The 13,149-nt window shown below is 41.4% G+C and overlaps 1 protein-coding gene across 1 annotated transcript in view; it reads right to left on the bottom strand.

The window, feature by feature from the left end:
• LOC104044037 (oncostatin-M-specific receptor subunit beta) overlaps positions 1-9,306 on the bottom strand; it is a 33,818-nt gene extending 24,512 nt beyond the window's left edge. The window contains exons 1-2 of the mRNA XM_064439386.1: positions 6,330-9,306; positions 1,947-2,043 (exon numbers count right to left, since the gene is read on the bottom strand). Coding sequence (XP_064295456.1) covers positions 1,947-2,019 — 73 coding nt within the window. The 5' untranslated portion in view covers positions 2,020-2,043; positions 6,330-9,306. The remainder of the gene's footprint in view (positions 1-1,946; positions 2,044-6,329) is intronic.
• Positions 9,307-13,149: the final 3,843 nt, after the last annotated feature.

The raw sequence follows: 13,149 nt of genomic DNA, 5'->3' as shown, positions 1-13,149 counted from the left end.
CACACTTCATCTCCCCACATTCTACCAACTTTCACCAACACAACATGATAAAGGCTGTTAAAATCCCAGTTATGCTAAGGAATTGACTGTATTGTTGTTCCTCTCCAGTATCTAATCTTAGCTGCTCATTTTCTGGTCAACCTTACCTGTATGTTCCATCCTTTTACCTGAAGCACCATGTATCAAGCCTCTGAGGGGATCTCATTTCACATATGCAAATAGGTGGCTGATCTAAAGCTCTGACCCTTGCCGTTCTTCTGTTTTCCTTCTACAGTGCTGAAGCAACTGGGGGAGACAGATGGGCCCATCACAAATAAACAAACCTAAAGGAAGGGACCCAGCTAGTCTCTCAAAGAAACTCACAGGCACAAAGTAAGAGTCCCAGGGAAAGGAAATAAATAAGCCTAAAAGAAAAGCCAGCCAGTTGTCAGAAACCCATTCCTTTTTCAGGGTGCATCATTAGAAGAAACCCCCGTGTATCTTCCAAATTTCCCTATCCTCTTTTCTGCTCCTTCCCTAGCCAATTCTAATTGCAAGTGTCACTACTATGCCTGTTGCATTGGTGATGAACTTGTTTCTCTTCTCTACATCTACCTCTTTTTGTCCAAGCTAAAATCTCATCCCTTTTCCCACCATGGAGAATGTTTCTCCTGCTACATTTAATTAACGTGACAAAAAACCCAAAGATCTCATTAGTTTCTGTTTTTTCTCCATCTGTACAAGTGGCCCTCCACTATCTCCTTTTACTTGAATGACATATCACTTCACAACTCACACAATTTTGTTTTCCTCACAGCCTGGCATAAGACAGTCTTGATTACCAGTTAAGGCTTACACACAGTATCAACAAACAGAAGAAACAATATAGTATAATTTCCTAATGTAGAAATCTTCTGCTCCTAGCAAAGTTAAATAATCAAGGCATCTCAAGACTTGTTTTAACTTGAAAGCTAACTCAAGAGAAACTAATTTTATTCCTGAACAACTGCATGTGAAAACAAGTGACCAAGTTACTGTAAAGCAGTAACTGTTCGGACTTGCCTGCATTAGAAAGTTTTGCCACTCTAGGGGCATTGGTATATAGAGTCTCAAAACTCAGGAACAGGCACCTTGAGGCAACAGAGTGTCAATACATTAATTTCAAGGTTGAAGAGAGGCAAAAAAGTCTGAAACAGATATACCTTCAGTATGGTAACAAGCACATTTATACAAAACGCCACCCCTCTCCTTCCCTCACCAATTTAATTAAGGCAATACAACTTCTATAACACAGACTATAGTCCAGTAAATTCTGCCTTCTTAACAGTGGTCACAGAAAAGTAAATTTAAAAAATTAATTCCTTTTTTTTCTTTTAATGGAGTCATGCCCAATGCTATTGCGAGCAGCAAGCGCGCAAGCAGTACATTCACCTTGAAATACACAGCCTTCTGGAAAGTTATCCTTATATTCAACTTTGATCCTTCCAAGTATGCATATTTGCTTTTTTCTTTATATTGGATACATATGTGAAGTGTAAGAAATAGAAAACTGGTCCTGGAACCTTGTGGTTCCAGAAGAGACAACTGAAGTGCTAAAGTTTTCATAGATGAGACAAAAAAGAGAAAGTGAAGGGAAGAGGTAGAAAAGCATAAAAGTTATCAAAGAAGAAATAAACCAGTTGAAGACAACAGATTATAGATCAAAAACATATGAGACAGAGGGGGAGCAGATAAATAAACACACTCTGGCTTCACATCATTGCAAGTTATTGATTCAATAGGCAATTTTGCATGATGGGGTTACAAAAGGTAATTATACAAGTTGCTTCATCACCTTACCAAAGAGAATCATTTGATTAAGAGTGTAACATGTTGCTTAATCACAGGAGACTTATAAATGAGCAAGTCCAAAGCTTCAGTTGTTGTAGATTGCTTCCAAATAAAAAAGCAAATATTCAGACATTTACCTTGCTGTGAGTATGTAGTGTAGCAAGTCCTCAGGAGAAGCAGTACTGCCAGAAGCATGAGGTGATTCATCATTCGTCCGCCTTTTCCTGCACAAGACTTACCAGGAAAGAAGACATTTCTATTTATTTGTTTCTTTTATGAGAAATGCATGTCAGACAATAGTCCAGATAATATTACTGTATTGAAGAATTAATAAATAAAAACCCAACCACAGAGACTCCAGGCAGTTTAAGAGAAATTCAGGAAGAACAGACAAAGAAAGATAAGGAATGAAAAAACTCTTTTGTTTTTAGGACCTGAATACAGCATAGCGAAAAATACACCACACTTAAAAAGTTCAGTTTAATCTAAACAACACACATTGTCTTTAAAGTTCTCCCTCCACTTATTTCTAAGGAATATTTTAACAAAAGTTAGGAATATTTAAACAAAAGTTTGTCTTGATATATTTTGGCTTTCCTCCTGCTCAAGTAACTCGATATCCATCCTAACAAGGTGGGGGGGGGGGGGGGGGGGGAAGCATTGAAGATGCAAAAGGCATTGTGGTTTCTGCTCCACCTGGAGCCTGACTGACTAATCCAGCAAACTTTGGCAAGCATGGTCTTGCCCTTTGCCAGCACTCAGGAAGCTATATGGATGGAGGGCTTTAGTTAGACTGGAGTTGAAATACACATATCGAAGTCTTAGCAAGTTCCATTCCTAGGACTGTCATTTCAAGCACGACATAGCTCTATGTAGCATTCCTTTTACAGCTTTTACACTCACATTGTCACAGGATAAAACTCCATTTGACTTAACAGCCTAGTCCCAAGGGGCTGATCCTATGTCAGATCTCATAAGACAGGAATCACCTGCAAACTCCTCTGTGTAGACGGGAAACCTAAACATTCAGCAGCAGAATGTTTAAAAGCACTCAGGCACAGAGGGTACAAGAGTCCAAACAACAGGAAAAGGACTATTGATAAAACTAGCTTTAACTTTTAATTTCCACTTTTTAAATTTGCAGATCGTGTGGAATACTGACAAAGGGAGTCTTCTACTGCTTCAAAAACAGAAGTTGAAACTGCTTAGCAGGACAGATAACCAGGATGACCTTCTGTCCCCACTAAAGCCAAGGACAGAACATTTACTGATTTCAGAAGGGCCAGGAATTCACTCCAGAATTTATTCCTAGCAGAAAGCCTCAAATATAATACCTCAGAGCTACAGATGTGTAAGTTGAATGACTCTGCCTTAAATTCATTGGGTTTCAGAAGCTCTGAATTTCTCCAATGAAATTTCAAAAGATAATATTTCAACCTTTTCTTTTTTCATGTTTCTAAAGGTCACATGGGAAATGTAGAAAAGTCCTGCGTACAGCACTGCAACCCAGGGTTCAACGCTCACAACAACTACCCTTGTGGCAGTGTATACCAACTCTTTCCTTGTGAGCACCAATGCTTCACATGGAGGGCCCCGTATTTAGAAGGTAAGCATTGCCTTGCCTAACATAGGCTTCTGCAGTCTTCCTTGCCATTAGACCAATATCCTCAAAAGTATCTGGAGAACACTAAAATCAACATGAATAAAGAATCAAAATATTTTTGAGAACCTAGGCATAATTCACATGCAACTAATAGACTGTTCCAAGAACTGACTTGGCGAAACCTGCTTCTTTATAGATTTTCTAAGTTTATACTTTTTAAATCACCCAATCAAATTTAATATCTAAAAGTGAAAATAATTTTATATATTTTGTCTGGAACAAACATGATAGAATGGCTCTTTGTTGTAGAGCAGCGAGTGGCAAGTGAGTGTCACAAAAAGACATCCTTCGAACGCAGATTATGTTAAAACTTCTGGTAACTCTTTAGTAGACTGTTATTCTTTTGAATGATATGAAATTAATATTGAGACACAAAGCCAAATCTTGCATACCCTTTTTCAGAAAAAAAAAGTTAAAATAAAACTGCCTTTAAAGTCAAAGGAGTTGACTCTCTAACACCAATTTAATACAAGGGTGGCCAGTTAGGTTCAGTGGAATACCTCCTGACTTAATTATATCAGCGTGATGAAAACCTGGTCCCACAGGACTCCTGAGTTTGTAAACATCTTTGGGGTTGGACACAAAGCTATTTGCCTCATTTGTCATGTATCACTTAAATCCAACATTAAATACAGTGGGAAAGTATTGTGGAAGTCATGACTTTGTTTAAATTACTTCCTATTTGGAAAACAAATCTAAACTCTCTACTGCTCCAAAGAGGCAATTTCAACTATTGTATTGAAAAAAAAGTCTAACTTAATTCTCTCTCTCTAGTCATTTACATTGTCAACTCACTAATGGCACAGCCTAGATAATTTTTATTGATGCACAGTACAAATGACGTGGCTACTAAAGGGCAGTATAATATAATAAATGACCATCAGAATAGAAACATATTTTGGACAGCTACAAAGCTTTTCATTATTCAGTATGTTAATGATCTAGTTTAATACTGTAAAATAAACTGTGATAAATGTATCACAACTGCATCGAACCAGTTTTCATGGGAAAAGTTCTGGAATTCTCTAATAAAAGAGAATATAAAGTAAACTTAAATTAATGAAACATTGTATAAAAAAAAAATACTGTCCTTAATACACAAGTAATATTTTTACTTAAATCATCCTTATGCAGAAATGTCTGCCTATGACTAACAAATTAATCACATAGAGTAATTACTACCAACTAACATCAAGCACTTATGCTGTATTATCAATAATTAAGTACTTTTGTAAAATCATAATTTAAAAATCTCTGTCTTGGTTACAAAGATTAAAAGAGAATCAAAACAGTTGTACAAAATACAATATCAATTTAATCTAAAAAAAAATCCCATGATGGTAATAGATTAATTATAGCTTTGCCAAAAGTGAAATAATTGAACAACAAAGGGATCAAAGACAGGAAGCCAGAGAAGGTTTTTAGGTATCTAAATAATTCATGACCCAAAAGAGGCAAAGTACTACCTCTGTAAAATAGTAAGCAACCATCAAATGCCACAAGAAAAGTGACAATCGCGACCGTTGCTCTGGTGAATAGCTTGGTTTAGATATGCCAAAATTCTTTATCTGAGGATGAATCCCTGCTCTTTTTTTAAGCCTAAGAGAAGTCATGTTTTGTCACCATGCTCTAGCCTGGAACACTTGTGTACTTTGTTTCCATGAATTGCAGGTAAGAACAAGAGGCTCTTGTGCCAGTGATTTTGAATATGGACTGCAGACATGTAATTTGAGTACTTTTCCGTTTCTAGTTACTTTTGTCATTAAGATAATTTTGCAGTGGCATTTCTCTGGTCTATCACAGAATCACAGAGCCGTCTGCCCACCTGAGTTCTGAAGAACTCCAAGGATAGAGATTCCACACCTTCTCTAGGCAACTTGTTCCAGTGCTTAACCATCTTCACTGTGAAGGTTTTTTTCTCCTTATATTCTCCTTATATGAATATATTCTTTTTTTGCCTTATATTATTCTCTTATATTTTCCTTGCTATAATTTGCACCCATTTCCTTTTGCCCTTTTTCCTGTACACCTCTGCAAAAAGCTTAGCTCTGTCTTCTCAGTTACTTCCCATTAGTCAGGTAAGGATTGCAGTTAAAGCTGCTCTTACCTTTCTGTTTTCAAGGCTAAGCAAACTTAGCTCCTTCAGTGACTCTTACATGTGCTCCAGCATCCAAAGCCTCCTGGTGTCTTTCTGCTGGAATCAGTCCAGTCTGACAGCGTTCTTTATACTGTGAGCCCAAACTGGACACAGTAATTTAGATTTGGCCTCATAAGTGCCAAATAGAAGGAAATAATCGCTCCCCTAAGCACTAGTTCTTTGCCATCATTAACAACAGTAGTTACAGTTCTAATTTCTGGGATGAATCTGGTTATTAGGGCACACTGTGAAACGATCTATAAAATGGAGGATAATACTAAGCAGCAAATTGAGGATGATTGGACACAAAATGATCTGTCAGAGCTACAGAATTTAGCTAAGCAAGCAGTTTTTCATTTTTCCCTATATTCTTCCCCCTTCTAAAAATTCAGCATCTATGGGGGAAATAAATTAGACTTGCTTACTCTTGTCAGTCTGTAGCATGAATCACTGATAGGATTTTTTTAATTCATTAATATATAGTCTACCTGTAATTCTTCCTGTTGGAAAAATGTAACCTGGGGTATGACAAAACACATACAAGTGGATTCCCAAACCTAACTTGAAATTAATCAGTACTGATAGATACATCAATAGAACAGACCATTTTAGACACATGACAGCAATTGCAATAATATTCAGCAGCAACAGGAATTGTTCAGAGACATGACAATTAAAAGCAATTACTCAAGCAGTGGAGACATCACAGGAGCAAATTACCTTGGGAAGAGATGAAATCTCCTTTAGTAGGTAGTTTGTGAATAGTCTAAATAAATATCTCCAGGTAAACTATTTCTCCTGCAGAGCTAAAGGCTGGCTTAGATGATCTCTGAAGTCCCATCCAGGCCAATGCATTTGTGACGCCGTAGATGAGAGGAAAAAGAAAATCCCATTATTCATCTGTTAAATATGCCTAAGATAAACTTTTCATACAACATCTCTTCAAAGGCATTAAAGCACCAAAATTCAACTGAAACCTATTTCAAGATCAGGCTCACAGTATTCAGGAGTCATTGACTGGGAGCTGGAGCTATACAGTGCACATACTGCTGCAGTACCTGGAATACTAAAAAAAAAAAAAATAACAAAAGCCCTTGCTATGAACATCTAGAATTAGTTGACCACAGAGTCAATCTGTTTTGTATCAACCCTCCTAAAGCAACATATTTCAAATCATACTTCATACAACTTTCCTTTCTCAGTGCCCTTTGCTTTGCTTATTTAAAACAACTGCCAGTTGCAATCCACATCCTCAAATGAGTGAGAGCCTGTACACAGGCTAAGAAAAGAATTTTTTTCAGCTGCTAGGATGCAGATGACTTTATCCATTTAAAGCAGAGTATTACGTAGGACACCAAATCATAAACATTTCTGACTGAACCAGTTTTCCTAAACCAAATGTGGAAGCGGACTGTCAGAGAGGCAAGTGCAGTAATAATACTACTATATCACATCTTTCATCCTATGTTCTCATGCCCTCTGCTTCATAGACAGACTGAGGGTAGTAATCACAATTCAAGTTTATACCACACAGTACAAGTTCGCTAACATAACTGCTGTGTTTGGTGTCAAAACCTAATAAACCCCTTCCACAGCCACCAACGTGAAAGAGGCACCCCTAGAAGGTAAGCCAGACCATAGGTGGACTAATTCATCCTCTGGAGGTGTTTTTATCTCTTAAGCAAACAGATAACTAGGTAAGTGCCAAAATGAGCTAGGATGCCCTAAGTCAATGATTTGTACAAAACCTCTGCACTGAAGCGTGCCTCCATTCTCCTGATTAATGCAGTTCCCGATATGACATCCCTTGCAAAATCACCTTGCAGAGCTGACATCCAACTGAGGCAGCTTTACTTGAAACAAGGAACAGCACCAAGCCATCGGAAATCTATTGAATGTTGGTAAAGTAGCATCTGTCAAAGCATCCTACACCTAAATATATCCCTCTTTAAAATAACATCACACCTTATAGAAAATTTAATTTGCAACAATTCTGAATTCTGAAAAAAATGAATAGCTGAGACACCAAATTCTAAAGCGGATGCACCCTTCCTCCAGTCCTTGTACTCAGGCCTTCTTCTCCCAAGCAGTTTTAAAGATAGTTTCAATTACACTTAGCACAAAAAATAAGTCTGTATATATAAAACACTGAAAGCTCCTAATAAGCCTTTACGATCTAATGGGTGAGCAACAAGTTTAAAAAGCTGCACATGGAAGAAAGGAATTTCTATAATTAAGGTCTGATAGGCATGTAATCATTTGATCACTTAGGGATAGCTTTATCCTTTTTTTTTTTTTTTTTTTTTTGATAAATAGAAAGCTCTTTGATGCATGCTGTTGGTTTTCTAAAAAGCTTTGCCAAAACAGGAAAACATTCATTTCATGGCCCCATGAAGGCTGCAGTCCAAACAAAAAAGCAATTAAACAAAAAAAATGGGGTCTAAAAATGTGAAGTACTCAACAAACTGTGTAAGACTACTCCTGTTCCATCTGAAAGCAAATGCTAACCATTGTAGGGAAGGAATCACATAGCATGGTGGCATGACTCATTCCAACAGGAAGAACAATCTTACCATGTTTTCAGGCATGATCTATTTGTAATGCTGTTAGGATTTGGTTTACTCCGCTGGAGTAGGGACTGGTCCAGGCATGCAATATTTAGATGAAAAGAGAGATTAAAAGGTTATGCCAAAAAAAACCAGTCAAACTCCAAAGAATGCAGGAACCACGCTGGAACTTACCATGTTTTCTCATTTACTCCAACGGTTTTGAGATTAAAAAACAGATTTCAACTTCTTAAAAGAAAGCAAGAGTGACACTTTTTCTCTCTATGATGCTGGATTTAAAGGTCTGGGCTTGCATTTCAGAGCAAGTCAACACCTCTCGAAGTAGCATGAACAGGAGACATTAAAACTAAACCTAATCACTGGCAGGAGCAGCATCCTCATCCCACGATGTACCTCACCTCGGTAATTTTTGCTCAGGTCAAACCAGCAGCTTTTACGCTGTAGTTAAGCAGTGACACCCTGATAGCAGGGAAGGTTGGGGGGGTGTGGGTGTGTGTGTAGGCGTGTGGGTGTGTCATAAAACGCGCTAAATTCAACAGTAAGTGATGGCGCTGCCGCGGCAATCTGTTTCTGCAGCGTGAGGGAGTAGTACGAGGACGCCGGTGCTGAGGCGCCGGCTCTTTCCCCTCCCGCAGCGCTCCCGCACCCGCCGTGCCGACGGATGCCTGCAAAAAAAAGGGGTTGAAGGGCAGGCAAAGGGTGAGGAGGGCTTTACGGGCGCCAGAAGGCATAAATGCAAAGTAAAAACTCCACAGAGCGTTTCAGAAAAGGCGCCGGGGTGGAGGAGAGGGCTTTTCCGCAGCGGAGCAGGCTAAGCTCCTCTCGGGGAGGGCGGCCGGGGTTCCCCCGCGGGAGGATAGGGGAAGGGGGGATTACTGAGGGAACGAGGGGCTGCCGCGACGGGGAGAGACGGGCGTAACTCACCTGCAGCCGCCGAGCAGGGAGCTCCCTCAGGAACAGGAGGGAAACGGGTCCCGCCTGGCGGCCAGCGGGACTTGCCGCCAGTGCCGGGAAGAGCTACAGCTGCTCCTCGGCCGTCTCTTCCCCGGGCAGGGCGGTGCCTCCTCCCACCTCGCGGAGCAGCGTCTCGGGAATTTCGTTCTCCCCAGCTCCGGGAAGCGTGGCCGGCTCCCTTGGCAGCCCTCCCGAAGGCAGGGCGCGGGCTGCCTCTCCGCCCTCCCGCGGCTCTTGCCGCCATCTGCCCCGTCTGAGGAGGAGCCGGTGCCCGCCGAGGAGGGATCTGGCGGCAGAGGCCGGGCCGGTTCGGTGCTCCCAGGGCGAGAAGGGGCTGCGGGGCCGGGGATCAGCCGGGGAGAGGGGGCGACCCTGGGGTGGCCAAGCAGGGAGGACAGTCAGGGTTTGCCTGAGAGGACCGTGAGGAGCAGAGAACGGGCACTTTGTTCAAACAGACGCTTTCCCGTTCCTCCCAGTCCCACGCTGGTCAAAAAGAGCACCTAGGCGTGATGTCTCCAAGACGCCTCTCCGCCTGGTGCTGTGGCCCCGGGGTTCCCGCCTCTCCTCGGCGTGGCTCTGGGGGACGGGAGGGTCGCTCTGGCCACCAAGGCAGACGCAGCGAGGACATGGCCTGCTGCTTGCAGGAGGGCTCAGGGTCAAGGCCATAACCGGCCTGGTGCTGCACCAGCATCTCTGATGCAGCTGTCCAACGAAATCCCACTCAGAAACTATGTTAAGGAAGGTTATGGTTCACAAAGTCAAACTCTCCGCTCCCAAAGTCGTAGGACCGTAAGGCAGGAAGGGAGATGAGGAGTTCGCTGCGTCTGTTGCCCTGCCCTGCAGGCTTGTGGGGCCCCATCTGACAGGCCTCGGTGAGACATTCAGAGAGGTGCCATGTGCTGCAAGCTCTGCCTCAGTCACTGCTTCCATCAGAAGCTGTGACAAAGTTTGGTTTGAACTGTTACTTATTCTTTTCAGGGTGTTTGTGGCTAAGGTTTCTCCAGTTTATAGCACTTTTACATGAAAGAGGTCTTCTGCCTCTTGTCTTTCTCCTAAGCTACATGTGTAGGTTAAATTTAGCATATCTATTAAGACACTGTTTCCCTTGCTGTCCTTTGGATTTTCTCAAATTATCAAAGCTTGTTTGCTTTTCCTCGAAAGAATGTGGGCTGGGAAGTGTTCTGTCTTACAGGCTATGTTACTTTTTATACCTTATGATATATAGTTTGCTTTTTGTTGTAACAGCATAGTGTTGCTGACTTTCACTTTGCCTGTGATCCCCTTCAGTGCCTTGATCCTTTTCTTCTGAATTGCTGTCTAGCCAGTTGTTCCCTGCCTCTTTGTATTGCAGTGGTATCTCATGCTTCCCAGTGTTGAGTAACATCCTGCTTCTTTAGTCAGGTTTTCCATTTTCTTATGATGCTTTTGCTTTCTAGTCAAGCAAACAATTTCTAGTCAAAGGATAATTTTATTCTTCGAGACCTTATTCTGAGAATTACATCTGTTTCTTCCACAGAGTTCCTGTGCATGTTTTGTGAGTCATGTAAACTGAACTTTTCACAAAGGGTCACCAGTTACTCATTTTTCATTGCCTGCACGCCAGTCTGTAGGCACTAGAACCAGATGTTTAGTGTTGTGTCAGAACTCAGAGGAGTATGTACATGAAACGTCATCTAACTGCTTGCTTTTACTGAAAATGCAAATCACAGATATCTAAAATTGGATGCCAAAATTTTGGCATAGTGTTTTTTTGTTGTTTTGGGTTTTTTTCTCCCCCCTATGCTTATTAACAGTTCTCTTTAATAGGCTGATAAGTTCTTACCTCTAATTTTTTTAGACAGTATAATTAGAAAAGCTTACTGGAAATTTATCAATTTTATGTTTGAGAGTGGAATTTGAATAATATGCAATAAATTAAACAAGGGGGGTTGTACATTAAGGGATCTGACAGGAAAAATGTCATATAATGTAATGAAAACTAAAGGGAATAAATTAAGACAGCTTAGTTCTAGCACTTTTAAAATTTTGAACGGGTGTCATTGCATTCCTTTTTGACTTTTAATGTAGAGGTGGAAACTTTTTGCATATACTATTTTAAAGGTAATATATTAAGTCTTTTTTCTACTTTAAGCTCCCTCATCTGTGTTTGAAAATGCTTCTTCTTTTAGGCCTCTACTGGAGATACCTGTTAAAATCTGTCAATATATTTAACATTTTCTGAATCATTTCAACTTGGCTGTGGATTATAGATGTTTAGCCCTCTCTTGCCTCTCTATTTGGGTAGCAGCAATAATCTCTGACGCTGCTTTTGCACGCTGATCCACATAATCCAGAAGTTCCAGAGTGAACAATGTAATAGCTTATCCTTTGAATGCTCCAGATTTAAGAACATATGATGAAGTGTGGTATCTAGCTAGTGTGCTAGCACTGCTATCTAGAAAAAATGTTCAGGTTACTAATTAATACCCAAAAACCTAACAAGGTACTGCATAATGTCTAGAAGGAATTTTCATACCTAGTCAGAAGGGGTTTCAAAAAGCAAATTATAAGATTTCTCATTTGAGGCAGGAGAACTGAAACAGAAAGAAAAGAACAAAGGTAAATCCACAAAAAAAATTTGGCACTGCAATGTATTGAGTGTCACAGTGTCTACAGAAATTAAAGTCCTAAGTCAGGTGCGAAAGTTCGGTTCTGCAGGGATCCATCTTAAGGCCAGTACTCTTTAATGTCCTCATAAATGACTTGGATGCAGGACTGGAAGGAATACTAATTAAGTTTACTGGTGACACAAAGCTGGGAGGAGCTGTTGACACTCTCTAGACAAACTGGAGAGCTGGGCAATCACCAACTGCATGAAGTTTAACAAGGGCACATGCTGGATTTTACACCTGGGCCCAGCAACCCTAAATGTACAGACAGACTGGGCAATGAGAGGCTGGAGAGCAGCCCCGTGGAGAAGGACCTGGGAGTTCTGGTCAACGGCAAGTTGAACATGAGCCAACAGCGTGCCCTGGCAGCCAAGAGGGCCAACCATGTCCTGGGGTGCATCAAGCCCTGCATTGCAGCCAGTCAAGAGAGGGGATTGTCCTGCTCTGCTCTGCACTGGTGCAGCCTCACCTGTGTTCAGTTTGGGGCTCCACAGTACATTAAGGATATAAAGCTTCTAGAGAGTGTCCAAAGGAGGGCCATGAAGTTGGTGAAGAGTTTAGAGGAGAAAACTGTATGAGGAGCAGCTGAAGTCACTTGGTTTGCTCAGCCTGGAGAAGAGACTGAGGACAGACCTCACTGCGGTCTGCAGCTTCCTCACAAGGGGAGGAGGAGGGGCAGGCGCTGATGTCTCCTCTCTGGTGACCAATGATAGGACCTGCGGGAATGGCAGGAAGTTGTGTCAGGGGAGGGTTAGGTTGGATATTGGGGAAAAAAGGTTCTTCACCCAGAGGGTGGTGGAGCACTGGGACAGGCTGCCCAGGGAGGCAGTCACAGCGTCAAGCCTGGCAATATTCAAGAAGCACTTGGACAACACCATCAGAGACGTGGTGTGAATTTTAGGGTTGTCCTGTACAGGGACAGGAGTTGGACTTGATGATCCTTGTGGGTTCCTTCCAACTTAGGACATTCTATGATTCTATGATATACCAAATCATAGCAATGTAGATTGGAAAGGCCTAGAAGAAGACATCTAATCCAACCTGAGACCCTTTTTCTCTGTAACCATAGCTCTGAATTTTGCTCTACCTCTCCTATGTGCTTAGTTGTCTGTGTACATATATCCAAGGCACAGCTGCATAACTTTGATCCAGACTGCTGTGAGAGCTGTGAGAACATCTCTAGAGAGATAAGAAAGTCGAACATACAGACAGTAGGGCTGTTGACATGAACCATTGGTAGTTCGAGGATTTCAGAGGGAAAGTACCAGCATATAAAGCTACAAAATCCTAAAGGAAAAAATCACCTGGGGAAGCTTAGCTAGCCAGTCTAGTTGGGGACTAGCTGGGAATCGCTGTGTCATGTTATCAGTG

This window comes from Phalacrocorax carbo, chromosome Z (genome assembly GCF_963921805.1).
Source record: "Phalacrocorax carbo chromosome Z, bPhaCar2.1, whole genome shotgun sequence".
Taxonomy (NCBI): domain Eukaryota; kingdom Metazoa; phylum Chordata; class Aves; order Suliformes; family Phalacrocoracidae; genus Phalacrocorax; species Phalacrocorax carbo.
The sequence above is the reverse complement of the archived record's forward strand: the minus strand, read 5'-3'. Positions and strand labels throughout refer to the sequence as shown.